Below are 20,293 nucleotides of genomic sequence, written 5' to 3'. Positions count from 1 at the left end.
ACACTCGTCGTTCATCGGTGCAAAAGACAGAAGCACTTTTTCATAACCCAATACATTGCTGGTGGGGAAGGACGCAAAAATTGCCACGTAGTGGGTCGACCCAGACGACCAGCCGTCAAAGACAAGAGCGAATTGCTCGGGAAGCATGGCGGAGATCTTCTTCTCCATGTTGCTGCACACAATCGCCATGTACTTTAGCAAGGTGTTGGGGCAAATGCTCTCCAAGCGACTGTAATCGCGCGTCGTTTCGTTGGCGCAAAACGAGAAAGGCAGCAATGATTTGCACGTCCACTTGATCCACCCAAACATGTTGGATGCCGATGATGGCACCAGAAATTCCCGCATCGCTTCTGGCGTGGTGGTGAGAGATGTCGAGAGGTTCACGTAGGTGGGGTGCTGGCGCTTGATGTGCGACTCCATGTTTGTGTAACCAGAACCACTTTGCTTGCGTTTGTGACCGCAAGTACAAGTCCATTCGCGAGTTTCAGGGTCCGTCAGCGTGAAAAAGAGCTTGGCAAGTGCTTTTCCGTTGGGAATGGTCGATTTTAGTGGCTTGGTTGGTTTCATGGCAATTTGAAAGTAAACTGTATGAAGCTATGCGATTAACGGCACAGGTGAATGGCTCATGCACCTTGGACAGCGCATGCCAGTCATCCAACCCGAACTATTTCCGATGAAGATATGCAGCTGTATCTCTGGTGTTGGAAGATAAATTATCTTTTTGGAGACGTGCCGAAAGTACGATATTTATCCCACGTCAAAAAGATATACTTTTATGGGGTTATTTTTTGAAAGGGCCAGGTTGACGGCGAGGGAGGTCGCTTTGACCCGCGGTGCGGATGAGCCATGAAAGTCGGCACATGAGGGTGATCACAGGGAACGATTGTGGCTTCGTCAAGCCTAGAGCGCTGTCGGTGGGCGAACGTTCTGGCCGACATTGTCAAAGCCATGGACTGAATGATCAGCAGTTGTTGGCCCTGGGCGGGCAGGTGAACTCTTGCAAGGATGATCATGACTCGGTAGAGCACCGCCGCCACGGACGAACGACGTGACATGACGCTGGTGGGACCATGTAACCAGAGTATACATGCGTCTTCATGGTCTAAGTTGTGCCAGCACGCACAACTTAGACCATGAAGCCGTACTTCTTTTGCCATGGAAGTGATTTGCAAACTGTCGACAACACAACCAGAAGTTTGATGGCGTGCATTAACTCGTGTCCACAAGCGACGGGTGGGCGTTTACATCTCGCAGCAACGCATGCAGGCTGTACTCCTTCTCCGGCGCATGCGGCACCCGTGCCAGGATCGCTCCATGCTGCTTGCGGTGAAAATGCGCTTCTAATTGATGATTGGTTGAGAGAATAAATATGTTAGCCAAACGGTCGTTTGATCCGATAAAATAGAAAAATGTATTGCATTTTCCAATCAATACTTAAACAGTTTCGCCCCCGCCGATTTTGGACGACGGCGGATCAACGAGGGCGGCGTGCCATCGGCAGCCGCTCCAAACGAAGATGGAAGGCCGGTGGATAGCACGTGCTTTCTCCACAGCTCCAAGCTATCCAATGTGTGTTTGGCGTCACCAGCTTGACGGCCAGCTGTGGCTGACGTTGGAGCGGCCCCGACTGGTTGTGCCGCTGCACCATGGGTCGCTCGTTGCTGGGCCAATACGTCGCGATACTCCTCGACGTACTGTGCCCCCGACTTTTGCCTCCGTCGGGTCTTTGTTCGATGAGATTCTGTCCGAGCTTGCACAGCTCCAACCACGGAGTTCACTTGCTGAGACCGCAGAGCCGCAACCATTGCCGGCGGCTTCAACATCCCTCGAGAAGCTGACTGGGCCAACGCGATCGCCACAGTCGCCCGTTCATCGTTCGCGTTGGGTCGACGGGACGACTTCAACCTGATATTGCTTTGGGACGGCGATACCGTCATCTTGGTGACGGACGGATGCCGCTGCATGACCCCCGTGTGTTGGAGCAGGCTCGCGGTCGAGTCGACGGAGTTGAGGGCTGCATACGATTCGCTAGCGTTGAGTTCGTGCATGCACTGGGTGGCGGGTAACGTGTGAGATGTGCCTTTCATTTGACCGCCACGACTCGGTTGATGGCGCTTGCCGCCTTTGCCGAAGACGGTTCCATCGAAATGTTGGCCAGGCGGCGGGGGTGGCCCTTTTGTGCGCAGTCGGTCGAATGCTCTGCGCCGGGCGTGCCGGTCTAGTCGTCGACTCAACTTGGCGACGGGAGTCATCGCAGGTTCTCCTGGTGCATTCGGAGGGATGGTTGCATTCACGCGAAACGCGATCATCCGTTCGTCTGGGTTGAAGTTGTACACGAAAGCTTCTTCGTGCGACGCAAGGCGCACGTGCCGCGCGTGCGTGACAAATCCATGCGCTCCAGTGGACGGAGGGGTTGCACCGGCAAAACGTTGGCGGCGGTGAGTGTCGTGCGGCGACGGCGGATGGACAGAGCATTGCGACTCATGGTTGTCGTTGTTGCTATATTGGTGGAGACCCTCCTGTTCGCGTTCAGGAGCAACTCCAACAAACACACGATGACCGCGTGCTTTGTTGCCGACAAGAAACGCATCGAGCCGCCGACGAATGTGCTTTTGCTCGGCTTTCTCGGCGTTGGATACGTTGTTGGCACTGGCGATGGACGGACGGCGGCCGATGTCGGCTCGGGCAGTTTGCGGTCGCATCGATTTCGTGTTTGGACGGAGAGGCACATGGGTTGCGTCGGACGACGCGCCATTTGAATGAGGTGTCGTGCGATGCGGTCGCGCCGTTTGGGGTCGACGCAGCTGGACACATGCCCGAGGCATGGGCCTCGTGGGCAATGGTGTCGTGTCCAGGATCACCGTTGACACATCATGCACATCGTACACTACATTCAGGTACTGTGTCAATGGATCCGACTCCTTCATGCCTCCGAGTGTGGTGACAGCACAGCTTGGCAGGAGAAACCTCCACAATCATGAAACGACACGCGACAGTTATGGGGTACGTCATAATGGCAACCGCGCTTTGGACATGCAGCTACCCCAGCGTGCAAAGAGCTCTCAGCCGTCGCCTTCCCCACGTTGTCTTGACCGACGTTGCGGATGCCTCGTGCTGCTTTGTTGTCTCCCATGTGAAAAATGCGCCAAGAATCGATGATCCGGATATACTTGTGTATCCGGAATCTTCCAGTCGGTATAATTATCTCGAGGACGGCGCAATGTCCATCAGCGAAATGCTGGGTGAGTGTCGACCGACGCCTCTGTCGGCATCCAAGGAGGCTGTGAGCTCACGCGATCATCTACGTCGTAGACCCGTGGCGTCATGCGAAATCCTTGGAAGAGTACCAGAGTGAAATGCGTACGAATCGCAGGAACAGCCTCACTGACAATTTCACACCGCCCACGATCGGCCGCCGCGCGTGGAACATGTGCAAGTCGTTGCCGCACTCGCCGATTACATGGATGTTTCTCATCACCTTGGGTTGCCTCTCCGCCTTGCTAGGGTATGACACCACGTGAATGGCTCATCTTGACACGACCTGCAGGTCGCTGATGGACTATTGGATCTTCACGATCGTATCGTTGCGCCAACGCATGATTCTTGATCTAGGAGAAGACTCGTTGGCATCGTACTTGGTGTGGGTCGTCTGGACAGTCGTCTGCGGTGTCCTTGCGTCTTCCTGTGGCTACTTCATCTCTACCAACTCCGACGGGTCCGGGATTCCCCAAATGAAGGCGCTGTTGGCAGGTCAACTCGGCTCGTCGAACGTGCTGTCCTACGCAACGCTCGTGGCCAGATGCACAGGGACAGTTCTCTCGAACGCGTCGGGCCTGTCCGTGGGAAAGGAAGGGCCGTTCCTCCACATCGTGTCCATCATGGCCGACAAACTGAGCAGTCTCGCGATATTTCGCCCCACCGCCGACAACTTTACGTACATTCGAGCAGGTTGCAACGTCACCTCTAGTTTGAAATGGTCGTCGAGTGGACTTTGACACATCGACGGAATCGTAGGCGTTGCGTGCGGCGTGACCGCCGTGTTTGGGTCTCCTTTGGGCGGTGTTCTCTTTAGCATTGAAGTGACGTCGCAGTACTATGCGATCAAGTACGTCGTGGCCGTCGAGTGCAAGTTGTCACGGTGGTGGTGTCGGTAGGAATCTATGGCAAAGCGTGATCAGCTCGTCCGTGTGCGTCCTCACGTTTCAGATCATCTCGGTCCTCCAGAACGACGTCCTGTTCACCAACACCAAGTTTGCCGACTTTGAACTCGGGTGGGAGCTGCTCGGGTTTCTCTTGTTGGGCGTGCTCAGCGGGGTACGTCCTCGTCCTGGACCCTGCAAACATTGACGACGGCGTGCTTGGCACAGGTTCTGGCTGCGACGTTTGTTAAATGCGTTCAATGGCTCCATGGTATGAAGATTGCGCTCTTGGAGGTTCGACTTGATGTCCCCAACACGTCGGCTTTACGATCTTTCCTATAGAGACTCGCCCGCCCGCTCGTCCAGCGCTATTTGCACGTGGCTGTCGCTTGCGCCGTGACGGGTGTTCTCGCGTATCCATGTCATCTGCTCCGGTGGACCGACCGCGTCATCGTGAACGACATGTTCAAAGATGTGCCACTTGCCAATTTGACCTCGATCGAGCAGTCGACGACGTTTTCGCCGCACTTGTATCTCCTGCTCTATCTTGGCTTCAAGTTTGCAATCACGTTGGTGCCGTGTGGCCTACCGCTCTCGTGCGGCATCTTTACCCCACTGTTTACGTATGGTGCGGTGGTCGGTCGGCTCTACGGAGAGCTGCTCGTCGTGCTGGTGTCGCCGACTGTGTCGCCGGCAACGTACGCAGTCGTTGGCGCTGCGTGCTTTGCATCAGCGGCTACGCACACCGTGTCAACGGCCGTGATTGTGTTTGAGCTGACAGGTGGCCACGCACGACCCGATCGATCATGCACGCTAACGACAGCAACTAGGCCAATTGAGCCACATGCTACCCGTGATGCTGTCCGTCTTGGTCGCGTACTCGATCGGCGGCATGAGCTCCCCCAGCATCTACGATGTCTTTGCCAAAATCGCCGGACTCAACTTTGTCTGCGCCGACATCACAGACTCGGTCTTGGCCCACAAGATGGCCCATGAAATGATGCGGCCGGTTCCGCAAGTGCTAACGATGCATTCCACGTATGCAGATGCCGTCGCGTTGTTGCAGGTACGCTGCCCTCTTGCTTCAAAACAAAGCCACCCACACGGCGCATCGTTCGGTCCGTGATATCGAGCAGTGTGTGGTGTCGGAGGCCTCGTTCTCGATTCGTTGGTTGAATTGGTTTTTGTGTGCTCTAGTCGATTGAATCCACGAGGCATGCCGTCTACATTCCCGTATGCGACGACCGCATGACGCTGTTGGTACGTCATGCCAACCAATTTTTCGTTGGTGCATGCCATCGTTTTCTTGTTTTCGGATCCGATTCCGTCCTTCCGCTCATCGCTTTCCTTGTTTGACACGGGTGCCGTCAACAGGGCGCCGTCCGCCGCGTGGATCTGCTTCTAGTTTTGTCTCGTCTGGCCGAAAGGGTGACCGCGAACGCCGGCTCGATTGAAGACGACGATGCCAACAGCACATCGACGTCAATGCTCCATGCAACTCCAGGACCCAGTACGTCGCCATGGAATGCCCTGTTGTTGGCTAACAATCGCCCGCTATAGTTGGGCTCGAGGAAGCGGCCGAGTTGCTCTTGCACGATAAAGCGCTCGGTCGACAAACCGTAAGCTTGCAGTCCCACATGCTTTTGCCGCACTCGACATCGTGTTGTAGATTCAATTCGGCCCACCTTACGATGTTTTGTCGTATACGGCGCTCCCCATCAACACGTATCCGCCCCAGGTTAGACGGCTCGTTGAAAGTGGCAGCGCTGAGAGATCGGTTAGGTGGGGTATTTCGTTGCGCTCTCCAACGTGTACGTCCTGTCGTGCGTGTACATGTGGGCCCAAGTGTTTGTGGTCGAGGAAGGAGTGCTCGTCGGACTTCTGTCGATGGATGCGACGCTCAATAGCATCGCGTTGGACGAGGTGGTCGCGCTTCCAAACGGCAAGCCGCAGTAGCGACTATGCTTTATATATATTTAATAGACGCCTCCGTCGTCGCCATGTCGAAGTGCTGTCAAGGCCGCGGCGGATTTGTCTTGGAATGCTTGGAGGCCTTTGGCCACGTCGGCATGCGGGCGGTCCGTGCCGGGCTGGTGCTGCAAGTGGGTCAGCACTGCAGTCGCCGCGCGCTGGAGCACCTCGACGTGCTCTGCCACGACGGACGCTTCAAACGGAGGACTCAAGTCTGCGCCCATGTCGACGACAGCGTCGTAGAGTGCGTCGTAGAGAGAGGGAAACGTCGCACCCCACTGCATACATCCGTCTTGCCCGTCGGCCACTGAATTCAGCGCTAGCACGCCCTTCTTTGCAATTGCAGCCGCCATCTGAAGCATCTCCACACACAACTTGAACTGGTGGACTTCATGCTCGGACAACACTCCATCCATATCGAAGTCCAAGTCGTCCTCGAGTTCGACGTCGCGCGCGCCATGATCGTTGTCAGTCGTCTGCTCGTTAATAAGCGCTTCTGTGGCCGCTTGAAGGTCTCCACTGAGCTCCTGCACCGTGTCATTGAGCACCGACACACTCTGAAGCATGACCCGCTTGGTGGCAATCAAGTTGGACTTGGACAGGGTCTCGAGTGCAGCACAGCCGTCCCAAATGCGCCCCGTGAGCTCCGGCACTCGAGTGAGGTCTTTTGCCTCGAGTCGCTTGGACAGATCCAATACGTTGGCAAAGATACCGTGCACGCCAGAGCACAACTCCTTGGTCAGCGCGTACCCAGCGCCAGCGAACACCGCGACTTTCAATGCGGACAGGAGTTGCTCGCACGGTTGAAACAGCGTGGGGCACACCGAGTACGAGTCTGGGGTCACCTTTTCTTTGCCCAGCACCAGCGAGAACTTCGTCACTGCATGCGAGATGGACCCACCCGCCTACCAAGCCATCACGTGCAATCGATTCATCCGATGGGCAGGCAGCCTACCGCGATAAGCACATCACGGCCCAGGCTGAAATCGCTGTTCTGCTGCCAGAACGTAGCCTTGAACCCATGCTGCTGATTTTTCGCTTCAATAGAGCGCATGTCATCCAGGAGGCCTTGCACCCCGACGATCAACTCGTCCATCGCCCGTCCAATGATGCCACCAAGAAACAGTGCCAATCCTTCTCCGAACATCCGGATAATTCAAAACGTGCCATGTTGTGTGCCATGCACATCGTGATCGACAAGTCGCCGCGCTGTGTCTGAGGGTCGCGCCATCTCTTCCAGCCCATGCAGCATGACCTAAGTGCTGGTGCGTTGTGCATGCACGTTGTCTGGACGTGTGGGTGCAAGCTGAGTGGTCGAGTGCACGTGGCGACGACCCGTCGACACTAGAGTTTTCAAGCATGGTTCTATGGAAGGCGCGGATGCTCTACCCCTTTCGACTGGCGTCCACATCTTTCTACATGTTGGTTTCGCCCAACTTTCGCTGCTGAAGTGTCGCCAAATGCCCCGAGGACCCTTCATCGTTACACGACTATCGACTCGTTGAACAAGGCACCGTTCCAGAACTACCGATCGATCAGAGAGGACACTGCACGGTCGAGAGAGGCGTCACAAGCACGTGAAGGGAGCCGACATGCTCGTCGTGGCCAGTCGCGACGGCTCCCCCCTGTAAGTTGCCGTGGTCAAGGGCTCTCGAAGGGTGAATCGAGTGTCAAGCCAAGAGTGCATTGATGGAACGATGGATAAGTTAGGAAATTGTGTGTCTGTGGTCCACGATGAGAGGGCTATGTTCTGAGGGGGGGCGACTTAGCTTCGTGCTGCTCGAACAACGAAACCTGCCTCGACGACGTTGGCGAGTCCACCTGTGCGACCATCATGCCTTCTAGAATGGCAAAAGTGGAATCGCTCAAGTCGACGTCATGGTTGAGGGAGAGCGGATGGGGCTGCTGCCAAGAAGTGAACGGCTTCGACGGCACCATGGGCGAGATCACAGGGGGTGGGGATGAAAAGCTTGTCGCTCTTGTGCACGTCGCATGAGACGACCCACATGCAGGTATCCTCCTCCAGGGAAGCTGGGCGGCTGGGAGGTACATCGGGCCTGTCGTAAGATACGTTGCGGGGGTTGATGGCGGAGGTAGCGCTGGTCGGAACAGCGGCGGCACGTCAAACAAGTCGTCTACCACAGATTCCAAGCAGTTGGCAATGTCTTGGGCGGCGACTACTTCCTGGACAACTTTGCGCTTGATCTGCAAGATTGTGTCCTCGATCTCGTCGACGACGGCGCGACGGTCGAGCTCCCCTTGTCTCCTCGGCTGAACGCAGTGGAGTCGCTTGAGGTTGCCGCGCTGAAAGTCCACGTGGCTGTACTCAACGGAAACCGCCATGTCCTTGGACGTTGCGCGGTCTGGCCGAAACCCGAACCGAGCTAGCTCGGCCGTGAACTTGGTCCAGTTCGAGTGCCCGAAGTACTTTGGCAGCAACGTCGATGCAAACACCTGAGGACAGACTATCACGAACGAGAGACTGTCGGTGGCCCACGTCGCGACGGACGAAGGCGACTCCTTCTCGAGGAGGAAGTACAACGTCTTGACGAAGCGGGGGATCTTCATCGCAATGTGATGCGCTGAGCACAGGGGGGACAGCGACGAGGTGAAGAGAGCGCTTGTCGCGGCAGTCAGCCAGGCGAGTTGTTCAGTTGTCGGCCAGGTGGCAGCAGAGTGTAACGCGATGCGATTCTCCGTATTTTGAACGTGCGAGAACATTCGAAAGATTGGTACAAGAAAAATTGATACTTTTAAGTCTTCAACGAATCCATCTGATACTTGGGAAAATGCAGACTTTTCGTATCATTCCGAAGAAAATCTATCGAAAAATGCTGCTCTCCGAGCGTGTCGTCGAGCGTTCCGACGTTGGCACACACGGCGCGGCGACGCCGAGGACACCGCTTGGCAGTCTACTGTGAAGGCACATGCGACGACCACCAAGAGGTAGTATTGACTCGAGATCTACGGCAGTGACGATGGCGTTCCAAAGGACCAGTTCGAGGACAAGACAGCACGGACAGCCTGGAGCGTGTACTCGACATCGTCTTCGGTCACGTCGAGATGCAAGGCGGCTCGGATTTGATTCCCGCCCTTGCCATATCCCCCTACGACGAACCACAGGTTGTGCCACCACCAGGGCATGGTTGGTGTGTACCTCCAAGCAATACGCCATGCTCCTCGTCGAGGTGAGCGAGGAAATCCGCCGTCGCCATCGAGGCAGGGTCCAGCGAGAAAAACACCAAATTCGTCTCGACAACGTCGATATCGACGACGATTCCTGGAATTTTGGCCTACAACATTCACGACGGTGCAGGAAGGGAACACGAATGTACCAACCAATCCGTGCGCCAAGTGGAGTGCATTCGCATGGTCACTCGCGAGTCGGTCGATGTTGCCGAGCGCGATGAGCCCAGCGGCGGCAATCGTGCCGCTCTGGCGCATGCCACCGCCCAGTGCCTTGCGCAGTCGTTTGGCCTGTTGGCCATCCATTCAGCAACGTCCAAGTAAGGGAATGGCGCCAGCATGGACTGACTGCACGAGGCAATGTACACGTACGTGGTAGATGAACTCTTCCGAACCAGCAATAATCGATCCGACGGGGGCTCCGAGGCCCTTGCTCAAGCACAAAGAAACCGAGTCGACGGGGGCCAGCATGTCCGCGAGGGACTGGCCGAGATACACGCTTGCGTTAGCCAAACGAGCACCTGGGAATTCGATTCGTGACCCAAACCATGATGAGAGTCTGATCGACCTACCGTCAACATGGAGCTTGAGATCTCGCCGGGCGCAGAGGTCGGCGATTGCAGCCACAGAGTCCGTGGAAACGACGCGACCACCGCACGTGTTGTGGGTATTTTCAACCACGACGAGCTTGGTCCTGATGTCGAATTCATGCCATGCAATCAAGAGGACGACTGGTAGTACCGTGGAAAGTGAGGGTCGTCGGCACGAATGGCGGCTTCAATGTCGTCGACAAGCAATTCTCCGTTCGGCTGATTGAGCACAGTGTGCATGCTCGCGCCCAAGAACGCTACGTATTTACAAGTATGAGGCTTTGACATGATCACGATGGAACTCGCACCGCTCACGCCGCCACCTTCGTACTTGAAAACATGCGACTGGTTGCCGAGAATGACCTCGTCGCCACGGTTGCAATGCACTCCCACAGAAATGAGATTGCCCATGGTTCCTCTACATAACGACATGCGCAATGACCAGGACGATGCTGGGGAGCGATTTGTTCAAGGCAACGTACGATGGCACAAACAACGCGGCGGGCTTTCCGAGGAGGTCGGCGGCTGTTCGCTGGAGCTCTCGCACAGTCGGGTCCGTACCATGCACGTCATCCCCGACGACGGCCGACGCCATGGCTTGGCGCATGCGGGCACATGGCCGTGTCACGGTGTCGCTGATCAAGTTGACCAGATTGCGATGGACGCGCATGGTGGGCATCCGACCAACGTCGCGTGCGAGTCACACAGAAATACATGTCTTTCCACCAGGAAAGTATCACTTTTGCAAACAAAAACGAAAAATTCGTGTCACCTCTCAAATGATACAGCATGTTCACGTAACGCATCCTGACAACAAAACAACTCCCACACGTGGCTGCGAACCGTGGGCACTGCGGCTGTTCTTGTCGAATCAAGATGCCACAGCAAACGGGCACACCAGTGGCTGCATCCATTTGCAAAGGAAGAGATCGAACGAGAGTTGCCGCGTGATGACTTGTCCACCACCGTGCTCGACTGTGCATTTTCTGGGGCTGTTTTTAAGGAAATGCTGAAAAATCAGTGTCATATATCAAAAATCGAACACAACTGGACCAATCATAACCAAACTTTGAAACAACCACATGATGGCGGCAAGGTTGAGCGCGCGTCGAGTTGTGCGCGGACCTGCCAAGCCACGAAGCTTCTCTCGACCGCAGGACGACAGGGTCGTGAGCGAGACGTGACTGGAATGGCGATATTGGCAGCAGAACAGATATCCAGGCATGATGCTTCTATCATGCCTTCCCCACGACTCTTTCGCGACCGTCGTTGCGAATTCCGCCTTCTGAACGGTCCTTTGGACGGTACATGTAGTTGTCATGGGCACACCATACGCTGCAATGAGGATGGGGCACCGTCCTTGTGCAACTAATCATCCAAAGGAGGTGCTGCACACTTTTTTCTCGTGCCTTACGTTAGCGGCATTTCCACACTGTGGAGGGGTCCATGACCCACCTCGTCATGGTTCGTTTCCACGTGGCCCCAGGCACGCAACAGGAGGGCTGGCAACTCATATCTGGATACAGCGATCGCGCTCAGCAACTTGCTCGACGGTGGCGTTGGTCGCACGCGAACCCAACGTCCATCTAGAAATCGTCGGTTTGGAGGAGTTGCTTGAGCTTTCGCTCTTGCGATATCCGAGCGTGGATGTCGTCGAGGCGCTGGCGTTCTTGCGCGTCCTGGAACTCGAGCGCTGCTTGAATCTCCATGCATTGAATGACGCGGGTGCGTTGGTTGGCCACCACCATGTCGGTGCGCTTCGATCGGATCGACTCGTCGACTTTGCGCTCGGCAACTTTGGCAAACTGGACGCGCTCCATGGGCGCCACGAACGCGGCCACCGCGCGGTCTTGCGTGCGATCTCGCGCATGGCACCGCGTGAGGCCGACGGTCTTTTGTCCAAAGTTCTGGGCAAACTGGCGCTGTGCCTTCTTCCGCGTCGCCAACGCGACCTCGACCGCCTTGCGCTGCTTCTTGACCAACAACAACTGCGCGTGTTCGTACGCCGCGCGCTGCAACTGCGCGTCGATCTTGATCTTATGTGCAGCGATCATTGCTGCATTCTCCCTCGCGCCCATCTTGCGCTCGACAACGACGGCTTGGTGCGCTCGTTCGGAGAGCCGCATGCGATGAAGAATCGCCGCCGCTCGTGCTTCCCCCGCTTCATCGGCTTTGATCGCGCCATCGACAGCGTGGAGCATGCCTTCAAACTTGGCCTTGCGGGATTTCGCCACGTGCTAGCACCGATGTCACATTCTCATGAAACAACGAGATGCCACAAACCGTCGACGACGCTGACAGTGCATCGGGCGGTCGTCGAGGGGTGAACTGCGTGTTGGCTACAAGCACTTGCTTGGCCTTGAGCGCGAGAGACCTGGCATGGTGGAGCTTTGTTTCGAGGGCTTCCGACTCGAGTCGCACGGTGTCCGCTTGCTGCTGCTTGAGCAAGTGGAGTTGGTACGTCGGGTCGACGTCTACCTGGACCTGGACATGGTGCACCACCATCGCGACGGTGGGGCTGCCTAGTCGTCCGCAGCTTTCCTCGTTGTTCGTCTCGATGTGCGACGACAGCAGCTGACTGCAAACGGACGTCGACGCCGCCGTGATGTCGCTGGCGGAGAACGCTTCGTTCGCTCCAGGCACGGTCGACGGGCGGTGGCCGCGCTGCAATAGCATGTGCTGGGCGCTCTCCACTTCGCCGGGACTGTTTTCGCCATGGTAGGTGTACGCGTCGTGATGGTAGCCCCATTTCGACGGTATTTCGAGGCGTAGTCGCATCCAGTCTCGGCTAAAGACGTGGCCCTTCCGGCTCATTGCCTAGGGCAACCACACGATCGACCACACTCGTCGGCCCTCGACAACATACTGGCTTGTTGAGCCAGACGTAGCGCAGCATCCCGACCGTGTACAGCCGCGCGTACGACTTGTGTCGAGCATCGTACGTCTTGACTAAGAGCATCGCAGCGCGGTGCCGCGCTTCCGTGACGGAATCGAATTCGAGCTTGACAAACGTAATGCCAAACACTTTGTTCCATTGCATGTCGACCGGGTCGTCCCACTTGAGCAGCGCCACGTTGTCCTGGAGGATATTTCGGCACGCGGCAAAGTGGCCAAAGTCAACGTCGCTGCATCGCTCGACATCGTCTAGCGGAGCCGGTGCGTCGACGGCGTCAGTCACGACCGACTCGACGCAATAGCTGGTGACGATCAACCCAACCTAACGCAATCCACCATGTCGCTGTCAGCGCAGGTCCTTTCAACCCGAAACACGACGGAACAGGGGCAAGCACCGGTCGATGCAAGCGCTTGGTAAACCCGTTGACGTCTCGACTACATGTCGAGGAGCTGCACGAACCTGTTGCTTGGACACTTGCTTTTCCTCCCGCCCCACGATTTCATGTTGTGGCTTCGAAGGCAGCCACAGTGGGAATCCAACCCGCTCGAGGCCGTTTTCGACGTAAAACGTGTTGAGGTACGCCTGCTTTTCGTCTTCGGGCAGTCGGGACAGGCTTTCTTCCAACGTGATGGGCATCCGGAGCTGGCGATTCGAGAATTTGAACTTCCATTCGTGGCTCGGCATCCGTGGCATCGTGCTCAACGCGCGCTGGGTCAGCGACGGGTGCTTGAGCGTCATGAACACGCGCTCTTCGATGTACAGCACGCTCGAGTCGATCGCGGCCACAAGGCGCACGCATGCTTCGTACATGTCAAGCCCCCACGTCAACGTCGACAGCGTTCGCCACCACCTACCACCATCGAATCCATTCGATCGGTCACCACGAATGTTTATCGTTCGAAGCGCTGTACCGCTGGATGCACAAGATCGCCCGCCGCTGCAAAAAGAGTTTGACAAACTGGCACTGCGTTCGCGCTCGATACGACCGATACGTGCTTTGCAAGATCGTCGCGGCGAGAAGTTGCGCCATGTCCCGTGGCGTGTATACCAAGAGCGAATGGTACCGATGGGTGTGCTTCAGGAGGTACAAAATGCGCTGGTGCATGGCGACACTAGTTGGAACAAACAAAAAGACTTGGTCGTACGACTTCCGAGGGGCCAACGGCTTGGGCCGCTCGACAAGATGCCTACGTAATGGGTGACCCAGCATGTAACGAGCCGCGACACGTACGAGTTGCCGCGGGGGCGGATGGGCAGCGATCGCTCAAACAGGCACGGCGTTCGACGATGGCTTTGCATATACTTGAGCTTCTACACCGAAAAAAAGTACCAGTGGAGGCACGTGTGAATCGGCGTACCTGTTGTTGGAGTTGCAGATTTGTCGTGAGCCAAATGTGGCGCTCTTGCATCTCGGCTAGCTTGCACTGGCGGTGGTGTCTGAGGAGGGGAGAGTCGGCACGCATCATGGCGCTGGAAAGCCTAGTTTTCAGCACGAGGTCAATCATTCGCAATTTTGCGCCATCGCGGAGGGACTGCTTGGATGCCATTGGCTCAGACGATCAGCGCCAGCCATGCTATACATACCTGTCTACATCCTCTTGCACAAGGCTACATTCCGCTTGGAGCATGACGAGGTGGCCTCGTGTTGATGTCCGTGGAAATCGAAAAACACCGTCGCACTTGGTGACCTTGACGGCGCGCTGAACCCACGATTGTCGATGCACATGGCAAAAGTTGTACGTGGACGGGCGCAGGATGGAAATTCCCGTGGGAATCACGCGGGACGGCAACATGGTCGCATCGATGCCCAATACCTACTCAATTCGGCGTCACGAGGTGCGGCTGATGTAGAGCCAACTGTACGCGTGCATCGAGGGCCATGCTGGTGGCGGCCGCGTCCAGGATGGAGCCGATGCTCGCGCCATCGCAATATATGCGGAGCTGGTCACTGGATGACAGCATATCTTGCTTCAGCCGACGGGACGCCGCAACGACAGACTTGAGCCACGTTTTGACGCAATTCATGGCCTTTTTGGCGCGAACATGGTCACGTCGGGCAATCCAAACCGCCATGATACGTGGTGCAGCGCGGTATCGCTGGAGTTGCCACGTCGGCAGCAGAAGCATCTCTTTATGTAGTGGCACGAGCAATTGGTGCAGTTGGCTCTACAAGGCAACGCATTCCACCACGTCAGTGGATAAACATCGAAACAACTGCACATCTGCGGATCGTATGGATCGAGGAGAGCTGTACCCAAAGGTGCCGCCGCAGCCACGATCCTCGATACGTTCGCTGAATTGTTAGGACCGCATGTTGAATGATTGAAAACGGCGGCACTTTTGACGTGCGGCTCTTGTGTCCTCGCCACACTCGCTGGAGAATGACCACAGGGCTGCGACACAACAAGTCAGTCTGCGGTTTGTGCAAAGCTTGGCATTCCATTCCGACAACGTGGGTTGCTTGCCCAGCAAAGACATCTTATGCCAAGAAGATGGGCACCTGTTGTGCTCGGCCAAGCGCTTCATTGCGATCAAAACCGCGTCGAGTGCAATCAAGAGCGCGTCGTTCGATGAGACTCCCCCTGGACTGTTGCGCCATGGGTGCCACAGCCCCAACGCCATCTTGTCATGTTTTGCATGAAAGCGCGGCCCAAAATCTGGTCATTCAATATTTGTGAGAGAGCGATGGCCCAACAGCGTGACCCCTTTGACGTACGGGCGCGCTCAATCTTTTCTTCGTCCGTGATCACATGGTCGTCCACCGCCAGCAGAAACGGCATCTACACTTGGGCAAGCGCATGAGAAGCTCGTGCATGGTAGGAAGGATGAGATACGATACTCTCTACCATCACTGCCCTGGCACAAAGGTAGGCTGAATTCCGACGGTAGTACCTGGTTGACGATGACAGCGCGGCAGGAAGGCTGAGCGGCAATGGGGTTCCCGTCGATGCGGAAGAGCACCAACGACAGGCACGCCTGGACGCCGTGCACGTGCTTCCACTTGGCCAAGTGGTTGTGGCTCACGTCAAGGACGCTTAACTTTGTGAATGAGGTCCAAAATGCTGTCGACGGCAACGTTTCGAGGTCGTTGGACGCGACGTTCAGGATGCGAAGACTCGTGGCGCACGCAGCGATTGCATCCAACGAAACAATCTTGTTGCGCTGGGCGTAGATCATGCACAATGATGAGAAGGACTCCACTGCGATGCGCTGCAAGCCGACCGTGGCGAAGCCGTCGAAGTTGGTCAGATCTTGGTTTGAGACTTGCAGCACGCTTGTGAGAGTCGCCGACTCACCACGCCGACGAGTCCCCGCGATCTGAGTCATCGACTTGCCACGAGTAAGCCTACTCGACGAGCCCACACGAGTCATCGACGGCATACGCGTCATCGACGGCATTCGCGTCATCGAAGGGGCTCGTGACATCGTTCCAGTATGCGGGTGGGTAGGTCGCTGAGGAAGAATCGATCCTTCGAACCCCATGCGACTCAAGCATCGTTCGCCATCACCGCGCTGTGGATCGTCTCTGTGCTCGTCCCCGCCTTCGTTCGAGTGCATTGGTGATATTGACGAGTTGCTTGAAGACCCCCATGAAGATTGGCCGCCTGAGTTCATCGGCCGCTCCGCCACTGCACGCACTTTTTTGAAAAACGGCGCCGTTTCGATTCGAGGCATTCGATTCGGTTCAGTTGAACCGAACCGTCAAAGTTGAGAAAAACATGAATTGCGATTATATCTTGGTGTTTGTATGTGATATATTCAATTTTCAATGTCGTGAACTTCCATTTAATCACTAGATTTTTGTAGGCGAATGTATGGTACATTTTACACGGTAATGGAATTTAATGACTAGGTACTTGTATTAATTATATTAAAGACAATTTACAATTCAAACATCCCACCACCACGATATGTTTGGGCGGCGGCAACAAGCTGCACCGGCGGCGGGCCCGTCAGGTCCACTGCCATCCACATCGAGTAGAAAGAACTCCATGATGTTCCATGGCACAACAAGCCATGCAACTTCGTCTCCTCCATCCATCGTCGAGAAGAAACGAACGGTGTCTGTGCACTCGTCGCCGCTGTCTCCTCGTCGTCCACCAACCTTGCACAGATCTTCTTCCATCGACCTCACCGTGCTATCGGAAGACTCGACACACGCCCACCACATTCTCCAGACCATGGATGAATCTGACGAAGATGCACATGCATTTCTTGAGCATTCTAGGCAGGGGCATGTCACGTTCCATCGAGTTCAATTGCCTGGCCACGAACTCGGATTCTTCGCCGTGGTTGGTGCGACTCACCTTGTGCTGTGGAACTCTCACCCCGTGCACCGTGCGATCGGTGGCAAGGATAGCCCCGCGCTGCATTTGCAGACGTTGACGACACTTGCGTTTCCACCGGAGATGACGCCGTTGGCGGATAGGGCAGATCCCCACGTTGTCCTTGCTGCCACGTCGTACCACAACGCGTCCAAGATCTGTGCGTTACTCATCTCACGAAATGGCCGTATCTGCTTTTGGGACGACATCAGCAGCAGTCGCCACCACGGCGGGTCCTCTGTCCCCGTGGTGACCCGTCTATCCATGGACGACTCCGCTGAGTCCGTCGTGAGCGCTTCCTCGCAATTCCCCGTCATCGCTGCCACAACGTCTCAAACTTTGTGGGAAATCAAACTCGACGACGACGATCGATCGTCCCTTCGCGTATCCAAACTGCGCTCTCGTCGACAAGGTCTGTGGTCGCATGTGACTCGCTTCCTGACGTCGTCGACACCGTCACCCGTTCTCCTTACCAAGTCCATCCCAACGTCATCGGAGCTGCTTGTACTTCACGTGGACTCGACGCTGACGCGGTGTGTTGTGGCAAGCAGCGCGAGCCACGAAGCGCTGTGGTCGTTCCAGTTATGCGGGTTCCTCATGGATTACTTTGCCCAGCACGAAGATGGCATCTTGGTATATGCACAGTGCCTGGCCTTACCGTTCGCCACTTCGACGCACTTTTCTCTCGTGGTGGGCTTTCAAACCGGCACGAATGTCCTTTTGTACCTGTTTGAGTTTTTGGCGACAATGGCCGACTTGCCGCAGTACCGCCGATCCCTCCGCGTTGGCACCGTCCCATCCTTGGATCAAATTCAAAGCGTGCCAGTCAACGACCAGAGTTTGTACTTGGTGACGCCGACAACGCTCTTTGCCGTGTCTGTCCCGGCGTTCCCAGACATGCCGCTGCACGTGCATGCAATCTCGCTGCCACATCCCATCGCAAGCGGCGTCGGAGTCCTGCACCAGTCGCTTTTGTACCTCCATACGCAGCACCAGCCCCCGTCTGTGCGACAAATCCGATCCTTTGAGTGGACTTTGACGCCGACAGACTCGATCCTGCCGGACCCCAAACGATACAAGGTAACCGACAAACACTTTGCTTCGACCACATTGGATCTGCACCAGCACCGCAGCCTGGCCGAGTGGAAGGCGGTCTTGGTCGATCGATTCCAGCAGTTTGACATCTCGACCGTGAGCTTCCACGTGGACCTGTCCGCGTCGGCGTTGCCAGGCGGTCTGTCGCAAGCTGTCGTGGAATTGGCGCATGAAATTATCGATGCGAAACCAGCCACGGGGCTGCATTGGGGCAAAGACCAGGCTGGCTCGGTGTACGCGCCGCAGCTGGTCAAATACCAGCTCCAGGAAAAATCGACGAGATACCGCCACTTTCTCCGGTTCCTAACGTCCACAGGGTTGCTTGCAATGGTCCAATCGAATGCCCGCCATCAACTCGTGGAGTTGAACGAAAAACTGGTGGCCGCGACGGCTGCCCTGGTTTATGCTGAAGACCACGATCAAGTAGACCAAAAGCTCCTTCGTGCAATGCACGCCGTCTTGGTCAACCACCGCGGGTACACCACGGACCAAATGGATGCCACTGGGTTCAGCGTGCTGGACTTGTTCTATGGCGACGTCAGCCACGTTCATCAACTCGCAATGGAATGGCTGCCCGACACCAACAAGTCCGCTTCCAACCAACCCAACGTGATCGTTGCCATGCTCCAAGCCGTCGAAGCCTGGCGTCGTGATCAAGACGTGCTCGCCGTGGACGAAAGTGTGGGTGAGATGGATCCATGGACAGCGCAGCCCGCCATCCGCACAGCGTGCCGACGCATGCTGCAAGCCGGAGACCGGACTCGTGCCTTGCTGATGCTTGTGCCAAACATGGTGCCTTACATGGATGCCGAAGAGAAGTCGGCATGGGCCAAGTTTGTGCTCGTGCCTTTGGTCGCCTCCGCATTGACGCCCACTCAAGATTCCGACACATTCCAAGAGCTCGTGGTGGACTTAGTCTACTCCTTTGAATTCCTTGAAGGCATTGCAGTGCTATCGCCGGAACGCCGCCTGCATGAGTTTATCGAAGGCGCGCGCCCTGACATTGCCACGTTCTTCTTTCAATGGTATGCTGGGTTAGTCTCGAATCCATGGGCAACTCCTTCGTCTCCGTCGAAGAATTCCCCATTGGATCTCAACTCGCTCCTCCATCCGCCGTCGTCGCTCTTGCCAGCCTTGTACGCATTCCTCAAGGTACTCGCCATCGCGCCGCCGAATGCTCTCTGTAATGTTTCTCATGCTTGCGTTCTTGCAGTCGCAACGAGGGTCTAACTTGGCGCAGTATGCGTGGATGGTCGCTGTGCAACTGGACAAGTTCGACGATGTGGCGAGCTGTGCATACGCGGATGCCACAGCGTCGAGTGACATCTCGCTGCAAAAGACAATGCTCAGTATTGGCAAGTTGGCCGCCCTGGCAACGCAAACTCCATCCACCGCCACGACGACTCCCCCCCACACATTCGATCGAGCAGTACGTGCACACTCGTCATGCCTCCTTGCTTCAGGACTGTTTCTGCTGTGTGGGGTCCATGCGTGTGTGAATGTGTTTTGAGTTTAAAAAAATCTCACGTCGCTGCCGCTAATGTAGCTTCTGCGAGTGCGTGTTGAAGAAGCGCTTCAATTGCCGCAGTCGCTGCCGGTGGATCAAGTGCTTCAAGCTTGTCTGGATGAAATGGCCAAGGCCGTGGCACCTGCCGCCCATGACACTTTCAGTCATGACGGCGACAAAACTCGGTAATGCTTGCAACCCATTTGTTTATGTGACTGAACTCGACGCAGTAGAGTGACGCATTGGATCGGCTTAGCATTGGACGTTGTGCTGTCATGCGAAAATGACCGCGGGACTTTTGATGCGTTGAAGCGACAATTTTGGCGACACGCCGTGCGAGTCGACGCTCCGTTGTGGCAGCACATTGTGACGCTGTATAGCTCGTGCACGAGTGAAACGGAGGTCGAGCATGCGATGCGCACCACCGTCGTGTACTTGGCAGGCAACCACCACCCAAGCACAAAACTCACGCCCGACCTCATCGATGTGCTGGTCAAGGACCCAACGTTGACGGGGATCAGCATCAAGGCACGGCCGTTGCTCGTGAAGACGTTAGCGCTCGTGGACAGAACGCCCCCTTGAGC

General features: G+C 56.2%; 7 protein-coding genes across 12 annotated transcripts; 3 read left to right on the top strand and 4 right to left on the bottom strand.

The window, feature by feature from the left end:
- The first annotated feature begins 1,396 nt into the window (after positions 1–1,396).
- On the top strand, positions 1,397–3,217 carry H310_11334. 2 transcript variants are annotated; one of them, XM_008877964.1, is made up of 2 exons: positions 1,397–2,897; positions 2,961–3,217. In XM_008877964.1, the coding sequence occupies exon 1, from the start codon at positions 1,517–1,519 to the stop codon at positions 1,907–1,909; it is 393 nt and encodes a 130-aa protein (XP_008876186.1). In that variant the 5' UTR covers positions 1,397–1,516; the 3' UTR covers positions 1,910–2,897; positions 2,961–3,217. The 2 variants fall into 2 exon arrangements, with proteins under 2 accessions (XP_008876186.1, XP_008876185.1); XM_008877963.1 differs by having other exon boundaries at positions 1,397–3,125.
- Positions 3,190–6,162, top strand: H310_11333 (hypothetical protein). Of its 4 annotated transcripts, XM_008877959.1 has the most exons (14): positions 3,190–3,242; positions 3,313–3,505; positions 3,548–3,948; positions 4,015–4,105; positions 4,155–4,314; positions 4,368–4,433; positions 4,482–4,920; positions 4,970–5,205; positions 5,337–5,399; positions 5,514–5,649; positions 5,700–5,758; positions 5,809–5,877; positions 5,922–5,950; positions 6,004–6,162. In XM_008877959.1, exons 1-14 carry the CDS (start codon positions 3,221–3,223, stop codon positions 6,044–6,046), a joined length of 2,007 nt encoding a protein of 668 aa, XP_008876181.1. In that variant the 5' UTR covers positions 3,190–3,220; the 3' UTR covers positions 6,047–6,162. The 4 variants fall into 4 exon arrangements, with proteins under 4 accessions (XP_008876181.1, XP_008876182.1, XP_008876184.1 ...); XM_008877960.1 differs by lacking the exon at positions 5,337–5,399; XM_008877962.1 differs by having other exon boundaries at positions 5,922–6,162.
- Positions 6,054–7,244, bottom strand: H310_11332 (hypothetical protein). Its single transcript, XM_008877958.1, has 2 exons — positions 7,066–7,244; positions 6,054–7,015 (listed from the first exon to the last, which is right to left on the bottom strand). Exons 1-2 carry the CDS (start codon positions 7,204–7,206, stop codon positions 6,116–6,118), a joined length of 1,041 nt encoding a protein of 346 aa, XP_008876180.1. The 5' UTR covers positions 7,207–7,244; the 3' UTR covers positions 6,054–6,115.
- A 537-nt stretch (positions 7,245–7,781) lies between these two features.
- H310_11331 (hypothetical protein) lies at positions 7,782–8,801 on the bottom strand. The gene has a single exon (XM_008877957.1). It carries the CDS (start codon positions 8,676–8,678, stop codon positions 7,854–7,856), a length of 825 nt encoding a protein of 274 aa, XP_008876179.1. The 5' UTR covers positions 8,679–8,801; the 3' UTR covers positions 7,782–7,853.
- Positions 8,802–8,843: 42 nt separating this feature from the next.
- H310_11330 lies at positions 8,844–10,586 on the bottom strand. Of its 2 annotated transcripts, XM_008877955.1 has the most exons (8): positions 10,369–10,586; positions 10,195–10,304; positions 10,038–10,143; positions 9,869–9,990; positions 9,669–9,817; positions 9,450–9,587; positions 9,268–9,403; positions 8,844–9,217 (listed from the first exon to the last, which is right to left on the bottom strand). In XM_008877955.1, exons 1-8 carry the CDS (start codon positions 10,563–10,565, stop codon positions 9,075–9,077), a joined length of 1,101 nt encoding a protein of 366 aa, XP_008876177.1. In that variant the 5' UTR covers positions 10,566–10,586; the 3' UTR covers positions 8,844–9,074. The 2 variants fall into 2 exon arrangements, with proteins under 2 accessions (XP_008876177.1, XP_008876178.1); XM_008877956.1 differs by having other exon boundaries at positions 9,268–9,587.
- Positions 10,587–11,194: 608 nt separating this feature from the next.
- Positions 11,195–16,417, bottom strand: H310_11329 (hypothetical protein). The gene is made up of 13 exons (XM_008877954.1): positions 15,675–16,417; positions 15,499–15,562; positions 15,283–15,439; positions 15,037–15,175; positions 14,646–14,948; positions 14,367–14,596; positions 14,141–14,261; positions 14,014–14,093; positions 13,694–13,969; positions 13,242–13,632; positions 12,753–13,103; positions 12,170–12,703; positions 11,195–12,123 (listed from the first exon to the last, which is right to left on the bottom strand). The coding sequence occupies exons 1-13, from the start codon at positions 16,395–16,397 to the stop codon at positions 11,473–11,475; spliced, it is 4,020 nt and encodes a 1,339-aa protein (XP_008876176.1). The 5' UTR covers positions 16,398–16,417; the 3' UTR covers positions 11,195–11,472.
- A 357-nt stretch (positions 16,418–16,774) lies between these two features.
- On the top strand, positions 16,775–20,291 carry H310_11328 (hypothetical protein; the record flags this gene model as incomplete). Its single annotated transcript, XM_008877953.1, has 4 exons — positions 16,775–19,354; positions 19,416–19,631; positions 19,749–19,894; positions 19,943–20,291. 4 exons carry the CDS (start codon positions 16,775–16,777, stop codon positions 20,289–20,291), a joined length of 3,291 nt encoding a protein of 1,096 aa, XP_008876175.1.
- Positions 20,292–20,293: the final 2 nt, after the last annotated feature.

This window comes from Aphanomyces invadans, assembly GCF_000520115.1.
Source record: "Aphanomyces invadans strain NJM9701 unplaced genomic scaffold supercont1.31, whole genome shotgun sequence".
Taxonomy (NCBI): domain Eukaryota; phylum Oomycota; class Saprolegniomycetes; order Saprolegniales; family Verrucalvaceae; genus Aphanomyces; species Aphanomyces invadans.
Note: the sequence above shows the minus strand (reverse complement) of the source record. Positions and strands in the feature narration are given on the sequence as shown.